The 20,389-nt window shown below is 42.1% G+C and overlaps 1 protein-coding gene across 3 annotated transcripts in view; it reads right to left on the bottom strand.

The window, feature by feature from the left end:
- cep112 (centrosomal protein 112) overlaps nucleotides 1-20,389 on the bottom strand; it is a 134,441-nt gene that overhangs the window by 24,650 nt on the left and 89,402 nt on the right. For 2 of the 3 annotated variants that reach the window (XM_042505151.2, XM_042505152.2), the window contains exons 22-23: nucleotides 15,963-16,025; nucleotides 9,738-9,887 (exon numbers count right to left, since the gene is read on the bottom strand). In XM_042505151.2, the coding sequence (XP_042361085.1) occupies nucleotides 9,738-9,887; nucleotides 15,963-16,025 (213 nt within the window). The remainder of the gene's footprint in view (nucleotides 1-9,737; nucleotides 9,888-15,962; nucleotides 16,026-20,389) is intronic. The other variant, XM_088091079.1, reaches the window with a different exon arrangement.

Raw genomic sequence — 20,389 nt, 5'->3', positions numbered from 1 at the left:
GTGAATATAGTGACAGTGTCAGCAAATATGCCATTTTTTTTTTAAAAAAAAGTTACAACTAACTGCAGCTTTAAAGGGTAAGTTACATCACAAAAATCAAACAGTGTTTAAGGTATCTAAAGGGATCGTATGCAGGATTTTCCTTAAAAAAAAAGCATAAACTAATACATTTATAATCTCTCTCAATCATCATATATGACCCACTAGAAGTGTGTAGCGTTCTATGTGTGTCTGTAATTTCTTATTGTCTACTTATTTTGCTATATTAAGGATGTTTATGGCACATTGTGCAGGAGGTGTCGGGACTTTCTAAAAAGTTTGCGACTAGTTGCCAGACTGTAATCAGCTCGAATCCAACAGACAGCTACAAAAATTGTGGACACAGCATTGAAGAAAGCAATTATATCCAAGCAAAAGGCCAAATGGACAAAGCTCGTTCCATACTGGATTCAAATAGTAGTGTTGGCTTTCACCTTTGCTGGTGAGAGTGTTTACAAACAATAATCACAATTTTCAGACTATATTTTAAAGATATCATCGTTATAGGGGATCTGTTGGACAAATTTCTTCGTAAAAAAGCTCAAAACGTGAAATCTTTTCACTTCGTCACAGTGTTACGCAGGTGTTTACAGGCGAGGTGCCACCACAGTAAAGGCGGCTTGGGATTTTTCAAACGGGGAAGCACAAGACATTAGGCCGTCATGGTTTCTTTGTTCTTCGCATTAGGCTTGTGGTTTAATGAGTAATTTCCGTTTGTTGTCCGAGAATGGAGTATGGTCTCTATGAGCTGTTCTGCTTCCCACGTTCCCTTGTTGCATCCTGGAATGTTATCTCTCTCCTACTTCCACCTCCTCTGATATGTGGATCAAACACTGCCGGGAATCTGCCCACAGCCGGAAAAGTCATCAATCAGCCAACACCAGGCACACATGTAGAGACGCACAGACACACACACTAACATATACATGGACATGAAGGCAGATGTGTGCTTACACAGATAAGTAAAGAAAGTCAGAGAGTGAAAGAGAGAGAGAAAACGTAGATATACATATCCAAGATGAGACATTTCCTGTGGATACCAGTGCTAATAGAAAGGACAAAACAGGCTTGAACTGGAAGTTGGAGAGCAGCCTTACAGACAGCGCCACAGTTTCCTCACTCTTTTTAGGATTTAGCAGCACAAAAGATAGTGTATGGTTACTGTGTGCAGTAACTGAGAGCAGCTGTCCATAATTTTATATGCAGAGGCGCTGTGTGTGTGTGTGTGTGTGTGTGTGTGTGTGTGTGTGTGTGTGCGTGGTTATAACCATCTACAGACTGAGCTGTTGATTCTCAGTGACACTGATAGTAATATCCATCCATATTACAGGAAGTCCTTTGATTTAATGTTAATACAGTGTAATCACATCTATCTTGCACAAATTGATCATCATAAGCGAGTAATTATTGTAACATTTTTTTCTTTTTATTTATTTGTAACACATACTACAATTTAATTGATATTTTTATATTTATCACATGAATCGAAAGTGATGAAACAAACAGCTTTTCTATTTACTGAATTTTACTGACCGTTTCAAAGTACAGTACAGCGGTTTCATTATGTAACCGGCAATATCAATCTAACTTACGAAGTCGGCTTTAACCACAGGTGCACGTAGGGAGTGTGAGGCAGCCACGACTGTTTCTAGTTGTTTGAGGAGACTACAAAAAGTAGCCAGAGGAACATTAACATTAGAGGTGAGAAATAGACAATAAAGTTACAGAATCTTGATTCACATTAAATCACTGCCTAGTTTAACAGTTTCTCTGCAGTTCACAAGCAGTAATAGACATGATTAATAGCTGTGTTAGAGACTCTTTGCCTTTGTTTGGTTGTTTTCGTTCATATTCGGTGAAGCCATCAGAAATGAGAAATGTCAATAGAACAGGCAAAGGAGTATAATTGTTTTCACAGATTATCTGTCGCATTTAGCGCTGTGTGAATTACAGTGGCAGTGTCAGCAAATATTCAAAAGTTGTTTAAAAAAAAATAACCAAGTGTAGCTTTAATAAGTAAAAATTATGAAAGTAGTATTCATGCCCCCCACACACACACACACACACACACACACTGAAAAAGAAAAGTGTCAGAAACACAGATGGCTTAAACTTCAGGAAACAAATGCGCAGTTCAAGGTTGACACAGAGAACATGGACATGTGTTGAAGGACGTGGACAGACACACGAACAGAGAAGACAAACGCACACGCGCATACACACAACGATTGAAGCAGCTCTTTGCCTCTGCAACAGAGGGTATCCAGCACACCTGTTCTTGATCCACTGCTGCCATTCCTTCCCACAGGCAAAGTCATCCTTTCAACCCCCTCAGAAACTAATGCATATATAACTACAGAACTACAGACAAACTGCAGCTGCTACAACTAGCCCCACTGAATGTTTGTGTGGCGGTGTGTGTGTGTGTGTGTGTGTTGTGTGTACAGCAGCCTTGTCCCTTGTTACTGGTATGCATGCATAAAAGCAAAAGCACCTAGATCACAAAGACTCCATCTAAATTTGACAAAGAAATGCACACCCCACACTGTCAAGTGTACATAGAACAGTACACCTCATATATTCACTGTCATCCTCAAACAGAGTGAAACAATGGTCACTGTTGCATTATGTAATGTGTCTGCTGCTGTCACTTCATCCAGAGGACACTACAACAGGACCTTGTCTTTGACTTGCCCTAGTAGTTACTGCTGGATGGGCCTGAATCAAAAGCGTGTATCCCTGTGTGTGTATGTGTGTGAAAACACTGAGCATATGTGGGTGTGTGTTAGAAAATGCAGCACTACTGAAAGATGTAGAGACAAGGGCACTAACTCAAAGCTATGTTGTGCGAGTTTGAGGGACAGAAAGATACAGATAAAGACTTAGTGAGGAGAAAATGGGAAAGAGAGAGTATATGCAGGCCCATGTATGAGAATGAGACGTGAACACTAAGTTATGGGTGTGTGCGTGCACGTGTGTGCTCGCGCGTGGCAGCATTCGGCAGGCAGAAAGACAGGAAGCACTGCTGTAGGGAGCAGGAACAGCGGTGCTGATCAAAGCCCAGGCGGGTGACACTATGGGCGGAGTGCCATTGTTTATTCACCAGCCACCTCTCCCTTTTGGCAGGGCGAGGTGAGCATGTGTGCTTGTGTATGTGTGTGTGGAGACAGACACAGAGTTTGAGACAGAAAGAGTTCGAAGATCCAGAGTTGGAGAGATAGGGTGTGAGAGAGGGAAGAGACAAGGCCTGTGTGTGTGTGTGTGTGTGTGAGTGTGTGTGTGTGTGTGAGTGTGTGTGTCTTTGTACCTTTCTCTTGGCAGGCTAATGTGGGCTTGAGTTCTGTCAGATTTGGCAGCTGCACAGTTCAGACACACACTCATACTTACACTCTCGCACACAGGCAAAAACACTGCCTGTGCACACGGGCCACACAAGCACACCTTGTGTACTCCAGTAATCCCAATAACCTCACTATTAAACTTCACATTCACCTCAACCCCCTGCGTCTCATCAGGGTAGAAAAAAACATTTACCACTTTACCAAAATACCACATGCTGGGAAACAGATGACATCAGGAAGTGAATAATCCTCTCACCGAAACACTGGCCACGTCCCAAAGCTCTGCACTGGCTTCCTCTATATTGGTTCCCGTTCCCCTTACCTGATATGAATACACTGGACAGATGAAAGCAAATACTGTGCTTTCATCTTGCTTTCACCTTCCACAGTCCTTTGACACCGGCCTGGTTCTAGTGCATTAAAACTGCCCACTCCTGCATGGCCCACTGTTATGAGATAATTGGTAACCTAAATATAACATGCTACAACTTTGTGAGAGACCATTCATAGGAAACAAAGGCAGGAAGTAATGTGAAACATTAGAGGGTCATTTATATAACCTCAGCTTCTCTTTATCTATCATGGGTGACACTGCTACTTCCTGTTTCTGATGGACAGATGTGTCTATGTTTGAATACCATGTTGTTGAATCTCACAATTACTCAATCTATGTATGAGTCAGAAAACGGAAACATTGAAAGTGGCTTAAACTAGCAAAGTTCAACTCACATATGCAGAGCTATCTGGTGCTATGGCAGCACTGGAGAAAGGTCTGGCTGAATCCATCATAACTAAGTGGAAAAAAACCAGCTGTGTGTTGTTTGTATTGCTTCAAACCAATCACAACAGTTTGAGCGATGCTAAGTCCATGGCACTGTGATGGCGCCCTTGAAAAATAGTGTCAGGAGGGAACTTGTTTTGCTGCTAAGGCATGAGCTGGCATTAAAATGGCTTAATCATTAAAAAAAAAAAATCTACATTAAACATGAAAAGACGTTTTAGCGCGTAGGTTACTAGTGCGGCTGTGTGTGCTTTTTTAAAATTTCCGTTGGCAAAATTCTAAGAAAGGTGGCCAATGACAAACTTTCTACCCACAGTTCAACTAGGTTCAACAGCACTAAAGGCCTTTTCACATGTAAAGAATAATTTATTTCAATTTTAACATAAAACTAGAATCATGCAATGAAGGCACTGCGATGCAGCAATCTGCAACTTAAAGGGAATGTCGGCCTGGGGCAAAAAGTGCGTGTGTGTGTGGCTCCCTCTCTACAGTCTACCCTCCTTCTTTCGGCCCCTTGCTCAGACCACACTCATCAGCAAACTCGGCCTTCATTGTAATCTCAACTATACAACCGGAAAAGGTTTGTGACTGCATGTGACGTTGTGTTGTCAAAAAACTATATATAGATGTATAAACATCTGGCAAAATACCCCAAACTGCTTCTCGGGTAGTTTCCACTTCAGTAAGTGCCACCAGGACAACATTTTGCCATGTTGACACACATGGACTCACACGGTAAAAACAATACCAGGTTTCGTTTTGCAGCTGGTAAAAATCTCTTAGTGAGCTTTACTGTGACTGTATACAAGTAGTGGATGTAGCCACTGTGACCTCACCCAATAGATTGTTATCTACAGTTTTCAAGCCTCGGGTTTAACATTTTGGCTGTTGCCTTTTCTTTTTTGAGTCAGGAGTGACCATGTTTGGATGACAGAGTGGAGCTGAGGAGAAGGAAACGGTGTGTCTGAGAACCCAAGTATGTGGTTGTAAGTTGTCAATGTCAAGGTAGCCATGCCCTAAAGCATATCCTTTTTTATCGTCTAATTTGACTAAAAATGGCACCATAAGTAACTAAATGAACATCATGCTGGATTGAAAAAGACTTGAAAGTAGTAATGGAGACCATAAATTCATTAGGAGAAGGTGATAAATAAAGGGAGACGCAGGGTCATTACAGTTGCACTTCTTAAGGTAAATATTGTAGTCACCCCCTGCTGGCCAATAGGAAGAATGCAGGTTTTAGGCATTTCGCATTACTTTACTTTTCAGACACGCAGATAATCCCTTGGATCACATCAGAGAGCCAAAACAGCACGGCTACTTGGTGCTCAACAGTGTGTCTGCTCAATAAGCTGGTCAGGAGCGTCAGACTACAAGTTTGCAACACACTTTAGTATTCAATCTTTTACCTATTCAAACTGAGCAGGGACAGCAATGCAACACCACGCCAAGCAGGAACATACTCAAGTGCACATCCCTATTTGTAAACACACACACATACGCACACACACACACACACACACACACAGACAAACACAAATACTCCTCCACCTAAACGTCACCTATAGAAAAAACCCCAGATAATGAGCATACTTAACTGTACTAACGTTGTTCTAAAAAAGGGCTTTACGAGATACAAAGGTCCCTGCAGTTAACACCCACATTTAAGAAGTCACAAGTACAGTAGAGCCACAGAGGGAGCTAAATTCGGGCCAGAAACGGCAGAACGGGGCTGGCGAGGGAAAAAAAGGGACATCTGATCCGGTGCAGCATGCATTCAGAACAACTGTTTTGGGATTATCCCAATTCAAATGCGCGGCTAACTTTGATGTTATTTTCTTCCCCTCCCATTGTCTGAAGCCCCTCGCTCTCTTCATAATCCGAGCCCTTTGAAGTGAGCGGCATGGAAACAATGTCAGCAGGCGACACACTCCCTCGATGGCCCACTGACAGCTCTCCGCCATTTCTTTCTTTCTTTTTTCTCGCTCTCCCCCTTTCTTCCCCTGTCCCTCTGTTTGCTGTCTCAATCCTCACACTTCCTCCGTCCTTTTGTTGGCGCTCCCCCTCTTTCTTCCCCTTCATTGTGCACCATCTCATCCATCTCCTCTTCCTCTTCTTTCAAGTTTACACCAACTATTGATTATATTTCGTCATTTTCTGTCTCTTCATTTGCTGTTTGACCAATCTTATCTTCCTCTCCCTCATTGATTCCCTTCTTCCCCTCATGTCTGGCCTTTAATAAGCAATTCAACCATTAATTGGAGTCTCATTAGCGGGTGGTTAATACAGGGGGGATCGTAATAATGAGGACACAGATAATGGAAACAGAAAGCCTTTGTCTGCTCCCAACACAGATGCCAAGGCCTGTGTCTTGTAACACAGTCTACAACAGGGGAGACAGTGTGCGAGTGCGTCAGTGTGTTGTGTCATGGCACAGTTAGATTACAAGTTACAAAGCTACAATGTGAGCAAGTGTAGCCAGAGTCAGTGTCATCAAATCTCCTTCACAATGATGCTCAAGTCCCCATGGAGCACCATTTCTTGGAAAATACACAAAATAAGGGGTGAATTATTGTGTAATGTGTATCTAAGTGTATAGAACTGCATCATATCGTAATGTTTTTGTAGTTATTGTCCTCCATTTAGCAAGAAAAAACAGCCCTGTTGCCAGACGCAAATGCTGGCATTGTGTGTTTCTGCAAATCACAGATAAGAGACATTTCTACATTTCATACTTATCTTATTGATGTTTCTTAAGTAACATATGTGAATACAAGTATATGAGAGATGACTTAGCATTGGGAGATGGAAGGGATGGTGAATGGCTGTAGACCACTGTTTGAAACCAACCAACAACAAAATCCGTTGGTTTTTAGTAAGACATTGGTGGCATTTCCAGCCACAATTGTGGCACTAAAAGCGATTGTTTTTTAGCGAGACATTGGCGGCATTTCCAGTGGCGATTATGCAACTAAAAGTGGGTGGGTTTTTTTTGTGAGACAGCAGCATTTCCAGCAACAATTGTGGCACTCAAAGCATTTGGGTATCCTTGGCATTTCCAGTGGTGATTGTGACACTAAAAGGTTTTTTTTGTGAGACACTGCCTTTCAAGTGGCAATTAAACCACCATAAGTGGATGATTTTTAGAAGGCCAGAGGCAGCATTATAAGCAGTGATTGTGGCAGAATGAATGGGTACCACAGCATTGTTGAAATGTAAAGAAACGTAAAGTCAAAACATATCAGCTGCATCATAATGTGCAGTCTTTCATTTATTCTGGCGACTGGTGTGAGCTGACATGAATAGTTAGCTATTCACGTTTGTGAAACAGGAATTTGAAAAACTTTTTAGTAAAGTGCTCATAACTGAATATTGGGTGGCTCTTCATTGTGTTACTACAGAATGAAAAAGTCAGCAGCTCATCTTCTACAGTGCTTCACTTGTGTTTAGTCTTGCTGCAAATGACTTCCTAAAATGCTTTTGATCATATTATCACCACGGTGCCACAGTGGATGTGTTTATGAATGTGAGAGGCAGATTCTGAAATGATCTATCTGAGTCTAGACTGAATGATTTGGACCACAGAATCCAGTCATTACAGATGATCAAATATGGATTGAAACAGACATTTCAGGCAGTCTAGGTGTGCGGCAGGGCTGAGGCAAACCATTTCCCAGTAAACTGGCTGCTTGAGGAGAAAACTCAGGTCTGAGCGGGGAAGGGGGGGCTACCAGGGCCTGGAAGGAGAAGAGATCTGAAGGGACGCTCACAGATCTGACTCCTTACTATATGAGGCAGCTGCAAACCACAAACAGACAAGGTTGTGTTTGGAAACATGTCCCGATCCCAGACACAACAACTCTTTATTTAGTGAGCCACACCCAATCAACTGCCACTGTGTGCCAGTCTGGTTGCTAGGGCAAGAGGCAGAATAAAAGATCCTGTGAGCCCAAAAGAGAAATCTGCACAGAGGAGGGTGAAGATCAGGGAAAAATATCCACATTTTAAAAAAGTTGCACTTTATATAACCCAGTCACAGGCAGGACAATGGCGTTTTCACTTTAGTTTCCCCAAGCTTCATATGGCATGTTAAATAACTGACCGCTTTCACTTAAAATGTCTATCATATCAAAGTCAAACATGAACAAAGAGCCATTTTTTTTATCCCTAGCTCTAAATTTTATCAACTACCATTGTTCTGTATGACAATTTGGATAGTTTTAAAGGAACAAACATGAGTGAGAAATAAAAAGGTTGATGCTAAAAAAGGGGAGTTTAACTGTGTTAGAAAATGACAGTAATTATATAGAGAGACTCTGACTAAAGAAGTGGGGTGCAGCAGACAGATTTATAAGGTTCAGCCAGACACCAAGCACACAAGCCACTTAAAGACACTATGGAGTTTGCAGCTAGCCATAAAAATGACAGAGTGCATGCATACAAACTGTGACTGTGCTTTAACAAAAGAAAAGCGACCCGTGTCTACTCCATAAAAGTCAAATCCAGACAAGGCTTTTTTAAGGATGTAGTTTACTGACGCCCCCCGTCCTCTAAGTCTAAAGGTCTGCTTCTGCAGATGAACACTACAGAGACCAGTGACGTGCGACAGGAAGTTTGTAAGACTGCTAGAAGATTGAGGAGATATCAATCAATGAGAGATACTGAGAAAATGGCACCTTCAAAACTCATCAAAGGTGGTGTAAATGGTGTCAGCAGTGCAGTTTTTAATCCCCTGCAGTACAGTTGATACATTTACTGAAGTAAAAAGAGTAAAGGAAAAATACTCAGATTACATACCAAACAACTCATGTAAACTCAGATTTTTGTGGGAATTGGGTTATTGTAAACAATGCCTAAATCTATCAATTTAACCAAACTACATACAATATTATGTGATAAAATTAAAAAGTCTATTTGTTTTTCTTTGCTGATGTGCTTAGATTTACACTCTAGGCCACTTAAAACTGTTTGTTACATGATGGACAAACAGAAGCAAACCAAGAGGCAGATCCATGGCTCTGAACAGAGTCACTGATGAATCGATGTTTTTACTCATACGTTCCACTTTGTTCTGACTGAGTTTGTGCTTTTGCAAGAAGTCAGAAAAGTAGTTCTTGTTTTTTTGACAAAATTGTGTCATTGTTCTAATAAACTAAAATGTCTGTTTGTATGTCTGTCCTTCAGTTTTCTCAACAACCTTTCACCTGATGTATTACTGGTGATAAAATGCAGTGTCGAGTGCAAGTTCTTAAAATCTACAGGTCCAAGTCCTTTTATCTGTACCTTATGTACATAATGTGTAGTATAGGGGACCCCAGTAACTGTTACACTGTCGAACGGCATGCTGGGTACACACTTTGCTGTCCGTCACTTGCTACAGTAAATTTAACAACAGATGAAGAAAAAGATAAGAGATGTTTTTTTTAGGTATAGTGCCTCTGCTATAATATACTGTGACATACTCTGATATCGCAGTACTTTTGCTATGGACTTCAGAACTACTGACAACAATTTTGTCTATGTTGATAGATACCAGTGTGGTTACGAGGATGGTCTCCTAAGTGCCCGACACTGACCTTGTTGGCCCGATCGGCGTGCTGAGTTATTGTCCTCCTCTCCTCATCCCATCGGACATTGGACTCCTGCAACTGCTTCTCCATTGCCCTCTGCAGACGAACAGCCTCCTCCTTTGAGTCACATGCGGATGTCTGTAGCTCTGCAATTAGCTAAAGGTGAGAAGAGGAGAGACAGGGAAAAATTAATTAAATTAATTAATAAAATTTTGATTTTAATTCTTGATTTGACAGAAAATCAGCAAATGGACAACTGACCACATAGCGTTAAACCCACTGGTCAGTGAGAAAATGACAAGACAAGATGACATACTGGAATAATCTGCTCTTGGGAAAGTTTTTCTAGTAAAAACACAACTTAGAAGTTGCCTTTTCCTTGCTAATGCTCGAAAAAAGTGACACATTAAAACGAGGAAAGTGCAGATAAAACCTGTTGCAAAGGTGCTAAATGCAAAACATGTTCACTGCACATAATGCTGATTTGCTTCAAGTTACTGGTCAAACAAAATGACTCGAGTCACATGGAAAATGCATTTCACATTCGTCCTGGATTTCTGCATAGCAGTAACGATCACCTTGAAACATTGCTTTTTCCCAGAGTCTCATGTCTTGTGTCTTTTTTGAGACGAGACAGAAAACACAGAAAAAGCACAGAGAGAGAGAAAGAGAGGAGGGATGTTTAAAAAAAAAAAAAAAAAAAGACAGGAAGGAAAAAACAACTTCCTTTTTGAAGAGCGGAGTGACTTTGTGTTGGTGAACTTGCGGTGCACACCAAGATGAAAAGGAACTGCCTCGGCTTTGAAATCCTCCAGTCAAAATTAACATTCTATTTAAGCCACTGTCAGGGAAAGGCAGAGGAAAGATGAGAGAGGAAAAGAGAGAGGGAGAGGAAGGCAGAGAGGGGGGAAGAGAAAGAGGGAGACAGAGGTGGTAGTGGTGGGGGGGCAGTGCCGCTGCTAGCTTTGGGCTAGACAGATAATTGTTTACCGTGTTCAAACTCTGGAGGACTAGCCCTGCTGGAATCTGCACACTGTGTGGGAGTATGGGAGTTAGAGTGGTGCGGGTCGACCACATATGGAGGGAGCGAGAGGGGGAGACAGCAAGAGGGAGAGACAGAGATGAGAGGGAGATTAGGCTTATTTTGTCAGCGGGAAAGCCACATGAAAGCAACAAATGACACATTATTATGGGAACATCATTTGTGGGCGTAATAATTATTCTACAATATGGATTCCCTGCATCTGCTGGTCTTTAGCCCCAGGCAGCGGCGGCACTCTAAACTAGTGAACTCCGCTGTCTGTCTTGTTATTCCTGTATATACTGTATATACACACCACAGCACCTTTTTCTGTCTGATAGCCAGCCAGGCCTTTTTAAGTCGGTAATTGGTCTGGTGAGACTTGTCTATTTCCCCAGCCTGCAAGCATCTCTGTTCAGGGCTAAAGGCAGGCTTACCTCTCTGTGAACCAGAGGTAAAAAAAAAGGAGAATAGAGCAGGTCTGGTGTTTATTCACCTGTTTGTAAACAGAAAGGTGAATAACTAAGGCCATGAAATGATGGCCACCATAGGAAAGGGGATGCTTTGCAATAGTACATGGAAAGACTTTAGAGTGAGAAAACATGGTGGCTCATGTTGAAATAGTGAAGCCTGGTTTCAGGTGACAACACATAACAAGTGAAGTGCTCATCATATTATGACATTAACAGATGTTTTGTGCACTGGCATGCTCATCGTGCATGAAACTCCATAGTGTCATACACCAAAACGTTGGAGGTAAACCTGTTAAATGATTTTTTTTTTTTCGATTAATAGGAGGATTTTAATAGTTAATCAGGAATAATCACATTTTTTATCACATGATTTCAATTTCATTACTTTGCATTTCAAACAGTTTTAAAGTCCACATTGGCAGGGTAAAGGAGTTCTGCAAAACTGCATAAAGTGGGCATGTCTGTAAAGGGGGGGACTCATGGGATCCCTGTGAAATGACCATGCCGTTTTTCTTTTGCCAAAATTTAGCCTAACTTTGGAGCGTTATTCAGTCCCCTTCCTGAGAAGTTACATGACATGGTTGGTGGTACCACTGGAATCCTCAGGTCTTGTAGTTTCATGTGATACCACCATAACTGTACAGCCCAATTTGTCTAGAGGCAAGCAACATGTCCTCGCCTTTACTACATTGTTGGCAAGGCGACTTACACTTCTTATATGGAGGAAGGTTCAACCTCCTACTCACAATAAGTGGTTGAAATACATTTTACTGTCCATTAGACTGGAGAAACTTTGATTTTTCCTGAAAGGTTCCCTTCATTCTCTTGAAAAAACTTGAAGACCTTTCCTAAACTACATTGCTTCTTTGACCTCATGACTAGGATGTGACGACTGAGCCTCCTTGTTTGTTTTGTTATTTTTTTCATTTTCCCCCATGTTTTTTCCATTTCCATCTGGTTATTTATTCTTAATTTTTTAAAATCTTATTTGTGTGGTTTATTGGTTATTTTGATGTCACTGCATCCCATAAATCCTGTCATATTGGCTGCCATCAGTGTGATTTCTGTATTGCCTTTATTTCTGTTACAGTCTCCATTTGGGGGGTGGAAAGATAAGGGGAGAAAACATGGAAAAAATTGAAGAATTCTTGTTCGCTGTGTGATTTATATTCCTCGCATTGTTCTTCTGATAAAAAATATTCCCAAAAATTGTTTAGGTCTCCTCAAACTCCTTAAGGAAATATCTGTCTCTTTTGCCTCTAAATGCTCCAACTACTGCTCACCAGATAGTTTGTTGAGGTTTTTCTCTGACAACCAGAACCACAACAGTAAATCTGCGGATATTAAAACCAAAACAAGGCCCTTATAAACAGTAAAGTGCCGTGCAGAGCTGAGATGCGCTCTAGAGTTTGGTGATGATTCTCTGTGGGTTCATCCCTACGATTAAATAAATATTGTAACAGATCCTATCTGCATAAGAGGTCACATGTGAACACTGTTTGTGGAACTTAACAACCAGAACTGTGCTGAAATCAGTGAGGTATATTTGCATATGGAGTGAACTTCAACCTCTTTCTTCCAGAACATGGTACTTCTCATGCACTGTGCCTACTGTGGCAAATTCCCTCCACCTCCTACCTACTGCCACGGTGAGACGGTCAGGGATGAAGTAATGATCTCCCACCAGTACCACAGCTACCACCCACTATAGCCTGATCATTAAATGGGGGACGAGAGCACGGCCCTGTTCAGTTCACAGGTCACTAAGGAGGACCACTCACAGCTAGACGCTTAACGCACAGGATTGGATTGGAGAGACACTAATTAGGAGAGTTTGTGTGTGCGTGTCTCTGTGTGTGTGAATGAGAAAGAGAGACAATAACAAAGACATAACGTGCAAGGCCAAAGAATGTGCGTGTGCATGCATATTAACGTATATTCTTACGTCTCAAGTCCCCTCAGGATAATGTATGGCGTGGTATGTTTTTAATTGGGTTATTAGCCATGCAGTTGAGCTCAAGAGCGATGCCCCCTGTCAGACACTGAGGGGTTAACAACTGGGGTTAGCCTTTGAGGTTCAAAGGCCCCTTGTTTACATTTGACTGAGTTGCCCCAAGGGGTAGGCAACAAATCCCCCTCCTGTTCCACCTTTACCTTTTAAAACAAAGCCGCCCAAGCCCACGACAAATAGCCTGCATTAATCATGCATATTAATGTTTGCACAAAAACCCACACCTTCAGCATTACCCTCTGTTTAACGACACACTTCAACAAAGGTGTTGAATTCGGCGCACAGAGGTTTTTCTTTAGTGGCAGAGAGAGTGTTGTTTGTTGAACCTGAGCCAGCTTTGTGTCCCCAAAACAGAGGATTAATCACTTGTTGCTTTGTCTGCGGCGGCGTACTGCACAGCCAAAGCGGGCAAACATGGCTGAACTTTCGCACAGCATCCGACTTCTTTTGAAGTCGAGCATTGTGTAACCTAATAAGCTACCGTTTTCTCACAACATCTGCTTGTCAACCTCGCTTTCAACTCTGTGCCTTTGCCAGCCAACCAAAAATGGGGGGATTTAAAGAGGAGAAGAAAGAAAGAAAAACAACCCCCTCCCCAACTCCCCCACCCCACCCTTTGAATCTCCTCTTTGGGTAACGAGGTGCAATTACGGCCAAATGATTGTGATATTTTACCCTGCAACATAATCAAGGAGAAAACTCTTTTCTTTCTGTAATGTAAACACTACTTAGGGTGTTTCGGATCTTTTAACTGGTGAGGTAAAAGCTGTCTGAACTTTCAGAGACATTTTGCTGAATGACAGAGTGTGTCCTGGGAAGTTATATTCCTGGTTGTAGAGAAGAATTACCTCAATCCTAAATGGGCTCCTTTTGATGACACAAGCAGTAATGATCAACATATGGCCCTTGATTAGAAGTGTGGACAGATGATGCCATGACATGAGGAGGAGAAACAGGTAAGGAGTAAAGGGGCACTCGAGGCACAGGAGAGAGGATGGAGGAGAGGAAAACACCGGTGCAGGGGACAAAATTAACAGTGTGATGATGCTTTTATACCTATACTTCTGCAGACTGAGTGCAATTTTTTTTCATTTGGTTTGGTTGGCACTTTAGATTCACTTTTCTCAAGCGCACCAAACAGATGCCCCTGAAACGGTCGCTCGCCTATTTGACAGATTATCCGAATGAAACTTGCCGACACTTTCTGGTCTCAGAAACAATGGAGCAGCACCATATTATGTGGTCTTGGGGTTTTCTGGCTTTGCTTTCATCTGTCTAACAATCAAATATTTAAGAAGGCAGCGAACAATATGAGCAGCTGACAAGAGAGACAGTTATCGTGGAATTGTATTCTTCGAATGAGACGGCATACATCGGGGCTATAGCGGTATCACAGAGACGTGGGCTGCTTTTGTGTCTTCAACAGGTTTTCGATGATGGGTGGGATCGCTGACAGTAAAGACAACACTGAAAGAGTTAAAGAAAGGCTCAGTAAACTTCTCCTTAAGCAGATGCATTAATCTATAGGTAGCCCCTTTAATATAAAGCACACAACAGTCCAACTTCAACCGATTACAGAACAAGTGGGCACTCCAAAGTAACCGATACAAGGTAAATCAAGCATGTGTGGATTACAAATAAGCATGAATTGTTTTTTTGACCACTTGGGGGCAGCTAAACAAGCTAGAAACACAATGTTTATATATATATATATATATATATTAATACACACACACAAAAAGGAGCTGAATACAACATCCAGAGCATGTCTATGATTCAGGGCTAACAATGGTACCCTGGGGTGAACCACAGAGTGGGCTTCTGCAACAAAACTACGGGTTTGGACTGTGTCATCATCAGTAACTGCCACATAAGTGCAGTGCAGAGCGGCGGTGATAAGCTAACCAGTGAGAAACACACACAGGGACTCACATGCACACATGATCGGACCATCAACTAAAACAAACAAAGATACTCGGGTTACAACATAAACAGAGAGCGAGCGTGACATCAGTCTCTGCTCAGGACGCCATTATTTCACTGTATTTTTACACAGCAAAAAGTTATTTGCTTCTATTAATGCTATGAATGTTGATACAGCTACTTTTATGTTAGCAAACAGTTACCTGTCAGCACATTCAGGAGACAATGAGCAACCTAAGCGTTCATTTAAAGTTGTGTGGCCACATGACAAATGTAATTCTAATATTTGCACATTACACATCTGTCGGTAATTTGCTGTTACATAAAAATACTGAGCAGAGCAGCTTTAAGGGTAAATATATGTATCATCAAGACATCCAACATAACATGTTTGAAACCTGATAACCTGTCCTGACTTCACACAGTTCTGTTTGAGCTACGAAGGAGAGCCTTTCACCTCTTATACCTCTGAACACAAACATGAAAGATGGAACAGGAACAGTAAAGAGAAAAGCCAGACAGTAGAGCTTTAGATATTCTTAATGCTATACGACCTATTTTATGTGTAGATTTATTTGCCTGCACTCTGCCAAACTTCATGCCAAATAGGGGATGTGTGTGTGTGCACTTGTGTGTTTGTTCATATCTGCAGAAGGGTAAAGGTCAGGGTGGCTTGCGGTGTGTTCAAAAGTCTGTGTGTTTTCATATGTGCTTCCTCACCTCTCCCATCAGTACATTTGTCCAAAAGAGGAATATAAACTGAAAGAGGAGAAAAAAGAAGGGGAGAAGAGAAAACTGATTACCTGGGCAGACTTGGCGAGCTTCTGACTGTACTCCTTCTCAATCTGCTTCAACCTGCTGTTGGTCTGCAACCAGAAGGGAGAGGCGAGTGTGAGAAAGAGATATGCAGACAGACAGATAGAGACACAAAAAGAGAGAGTTGTGAAATTCAATCTTCTGTTAGGAAGTGCACACACAACTACCCTCCCAACCTACCCATGCTCACGCACACACACACACACACACACTCATGTTGACCTCTGCCTCTTGGCAGTGTGTCCCCATGGCGCAGGCCTGTAGCCCCTTGGCAGAGCGCCAGTCCCAACGCTCATGTGTGCCAGCAGGTAGTGACGGGCATGGCGCACAGTGGGCACCACTCCCCTTTGATCCCCTGCCAACAATTCATCACTTAACAAGAAAGGGGGGTGGGAATTAAAACGTTGCTGCCAATTAGCTATAGGGAGGAAAAAAAGAGAGATGATCGGGAGAAGCTGGGAGACACAACACGGTGGAGACAGAATAGGAGTGAATGGAGATTGTTGTTAGGAGTTTATTGAGCGGCGCTCGTCTCTTTGTTTTTGGTTGTTTCTCTGTGGGAAGTTAGCCAGCTGGAAGCAGAGACTACGAGTGCCTAATACAAGATCTGCCTCCGTTCAGCTAGCTGTGTTTTGATGCCAGAGTTTCAATGAGAGGCTGAACAGTGGAGTGAGATAATTAGGTGTGAAGTGCAGGAATTCGATGGGGATGTCGATGGCTGCCTGCATGGTGACAAGGTCTATACAAGTATTGTAGAGAGAATAAGGCTCGAATTAATGGGGGATATAGGTCATTTTTCTGAAAGGCAGGCAAGTCTTTTCAAGGGATGTGGATCGACTTAAACTCTGAAAACCTGCTCTCTATACTCCATATTACAAAACCATTGGCCGGCCAGTGACAAACAACAAAGTGTTTCACACCTATTGATTTTAAATCTGGAAAACTTCTATTTCAACAAATGTAAGAAATACAAAACACCAGTTACACACGACAATGTATTTAGAAAATCCAATTTATACATAAAAATGCCCAAATACAGACCCATAAGACACACACAAGCTTGACTCTCTTGTCCTGACAGTCACTGACAGACAGACAACTCACTAACACACAGGGCTTCATTGAACGCACCCCTCGCAAGCCATCAACACCTGAGCTGCGTTTGGACTCTGCACCCCATCCAAACACTTCCCGACAAACACGGCCGCCCCGCTCTGAGCGGACACACCTGTCACCACGGAAACACAGAGCCATCACCAAGGATACCGGCCTGTCTTCCTGCGCCAGGAGTCTTTGAGTGGCAGCCCGCTCGTCCCTAGGGGCCCTATAGCAGCTGATGAGAGAGGGGGAGACAAAGAAGGGTGTAGAAAAGGCAAAAGAAAGAACTGTGTGTGGGAGAGGGGGCGCAAATGGAGTCCTTCGATGTTTTTCTTTACAGCTGACACATTTGTTGCCTCTCTTTAATGCTGCCAGACTGCTTCAGTTTGACTGAAGCTGAAGTTACACTGTGGTAGTTGGTATTAGACTAATAATGGGAATGGGAAATTTTATTGGAAAATTATATTAAATGTATATTTCTATGTTTTAATCAGATAATTAAATTATAGCTGATAAATAGCACCAATGATACAAAGCAGACTGCATTAGGTTTACAAGGGTAGAATCTACACTCCCCAGTACAGAAGGTGATAGTACACCTTTAAAGTTAGTTATTGAGGTGCCAAAAAACACAAAGAAGAATAATTATAATTGCAGCATGCTGATTAAAGAGCTGAACATCTTGTCACCAGTTTGACAAAGGTCTGATCCCTGACCGTGCGACTATGCACCAGATCAAGCTTCCTGTTGCTGTTGAACAGGTTAGACGTAGCGCTGAAGGATCGTTTCCAGAGTGTTAGTACAAGCTAACACAGCAGCAGCGGCTCACATCAAACACTTTAAACGGTCCCAACAAAAAACAACTGTCTACCAAAATAATCATGTGTATGCAGATTTTTTTAAACACAGGCAAGCCTACAAAAAATACACATTAGAGTCCTTTCCCACCACCAGTAGAGCAGAGCGGTGTACATGGCTCTGCAGCAGACAAGTACTGACACATTTGATACCACGGACAGGCCAGAAAATAAGTTAGTAAAAGTTGAAAGAAGCATGTGGGACAGTGAAAATGTTTCAGTGGGTACTTGTGTATGTTTCCATCAATGCTGATCAATTGACCCGGGTGTGAACGCTGATTGTAAGCTTTCCCAAAACATCAAAAAGCAAGATGTCCGTGGGTCTTTTTGAATGAAAAAGGGCCTAAACTCACACCAAAAAGGGCTCGACTCTGCTGTTTAACTCATAGCCATTAGGTAACGCTTGCTGTGATGCCACAGTTAGCCCTGTCACTGTCCCCGGTGCAGAGCTCACACACCCACAGCAGTCGACCATCAGAACTATTCTCTGTTTTTGTTGTATTAACAATGGTGACGTCAGTTAGATTTAGTTAGGTCAGGGGTATAGAATATTAAATCATCGATTTTTCCACAATGTCTTAAGCTTTCTTACCCTAAAGTGTGCATGTACCCCAGGATATAAACTTTTTAGTAAATTACAAAATTGGGAAATAAGTGGTTATCTTATATGTAAATCCATATTGGACATCCCTGAAAAAAAAATCAACAACACCAAAAACCTTTTTTTTTAAGGGATAAGAAAGAATGTGTCTTTATCGTGTCAGTGAAAATGTTTGAATCAGAGTAATACATCAGCATCACCTTTGCAATTTACTGTGAGGTAATGAGGTGGGAGTGTGACTCTATATGCTGTATGTGACATGGCAGTGGAAACATATGGCCATATTGACATGCAAACAGGCTCAGATGTTTCATAAAAACATAAAGAGCTTGCTACTAGCCTATTCCTTTTACCTACAGTCACTCGGGGGAATTTAGCAGGAAGCATTATACAACATCATGCATTATATAGCTCAACCATCTAAACACACAATGAAAATGGCTGGAAATAGATGAAGATATGGATAGTACATGCAAGGAAAAATAGCCCAACAGGACTGTGACAAATACAAAGGGAAAAATCAGAGCTAAATTAAAAGCCCAGCCATATGTGTGTGTGTGTGTGCGTGTGTGTGTGTGAGCACTTTCAAAGAGACTACCTGTGCCCTGCCAAAGGCATTTTTGTGCTGAAGGCACTTTGAGGCTGTATCAGGCTCTTCAATCGCCTCTTAATCCTAGCTGTGTGGAGTGCGGCTGCTTTGAAGTATGTGTGTGTTTGTGCATGTGTACTGGTACTTGTGTGTGTGTATGTGTGTGTGTGTGTGTGTGTGTGTGTGTGTGTGTGTTAAAGAGAGTGGAAGTGGATCTGAAGGCAAGGCATGCACCGCTTACCAGAACTTAATTAATAATCTGCAGTGGGAACCAGGCCAAACACACACACACATAGACACATACTGACACGTGCACACTGAAAAAGGGACTGACGGGAGTGGTGGAAAACGGGTGACAACTTTTCCTCTCTCTCTCAAACACACACGCACTAACAGGTATGCACACAAGCCACACTTATTCAAATACAGACAATGGACAAACAGGACACATGAAGGCCAACCACACAACCAGAGTTTGATCTGTAGCCGTTTGGAAGAGAAATTTGCTCAAGGTGTGCAATCTGATTGTTTGGAGTGGACCGCTGCATTGTTGCTAAAGGAGAGAGAAACCAAAGTAAACATTTCTCAATAGAGTAATCCTGCCAACACATGATAACTTCTGTGTGTGTGTGAGCGTGTGTGTGTGTTAAAGTCAGTGTGCCTATTTCCAGCATTTTCAGAATCTGTTCAGTGCAGTCTATAGTCCTGGACAGGATATTGCCTCCATATGGCATTTTTCTCCGATATGTTTCCAATCATCTCACATTGCTAAAGAGCAATTATGGTGTTCAGCATCGTCCTAAAGCTGAACTCTGACAGAAGATAAAAGACTGACGCAAGGGTGATGTCATTCCACACACAAGGGACACAATATGACGGCCGACTGACAGGCGATTAGGTAAAGGGCAGGGATGTTTTTAAGTACTCACACTATTTCGATGGTCGTTGATAGTGTCACCCTGCACACAACACGCTGTGTATTTCACACTGGGGAGTGGTTTTTAGGGTTAATTTCTCACAAACTAACAAAAAAAACATGATTTCAAAGAGAGGCTTTGCTCCACGAAGCCTTCACTTTTAGTGGCAGCAGTATTTGTAAGCATTCAAAACGATCCTCTGTTCACCACGCATGTCTCTCATGACAATTTGAGTTCAATCTGCCAGCGAGGGAGAGCTGGGAGATGTTATTTGCTCGTTTGTCTGTAATCATTGCTGTCTTGCTGTGCTCGTCTGTGTATCTATGTGTATGAGAGAGAGGGAGAGAGTTGG

Source organism: Plectropomus leopardus, chromosome 18, assembly GCF_026936395.1.
Source record: "Plectropomus leopardus strain MGB_pleo_1.0 chromosome 18, ASM2693639v1, whole genome shotgun sequence".
NCBI classification, from domain to species: domain Eukaryota; kingdom Metazoa; phylum Chordata; class Actinopteri; order Perciformes; family Serranidae; genus Plectropomus; species Plectropomus leopardus.
Note: the sequence above shows the minus strand (reverse complement) of the source record. Positions and strands in the feature narration are given on the sequence as shown.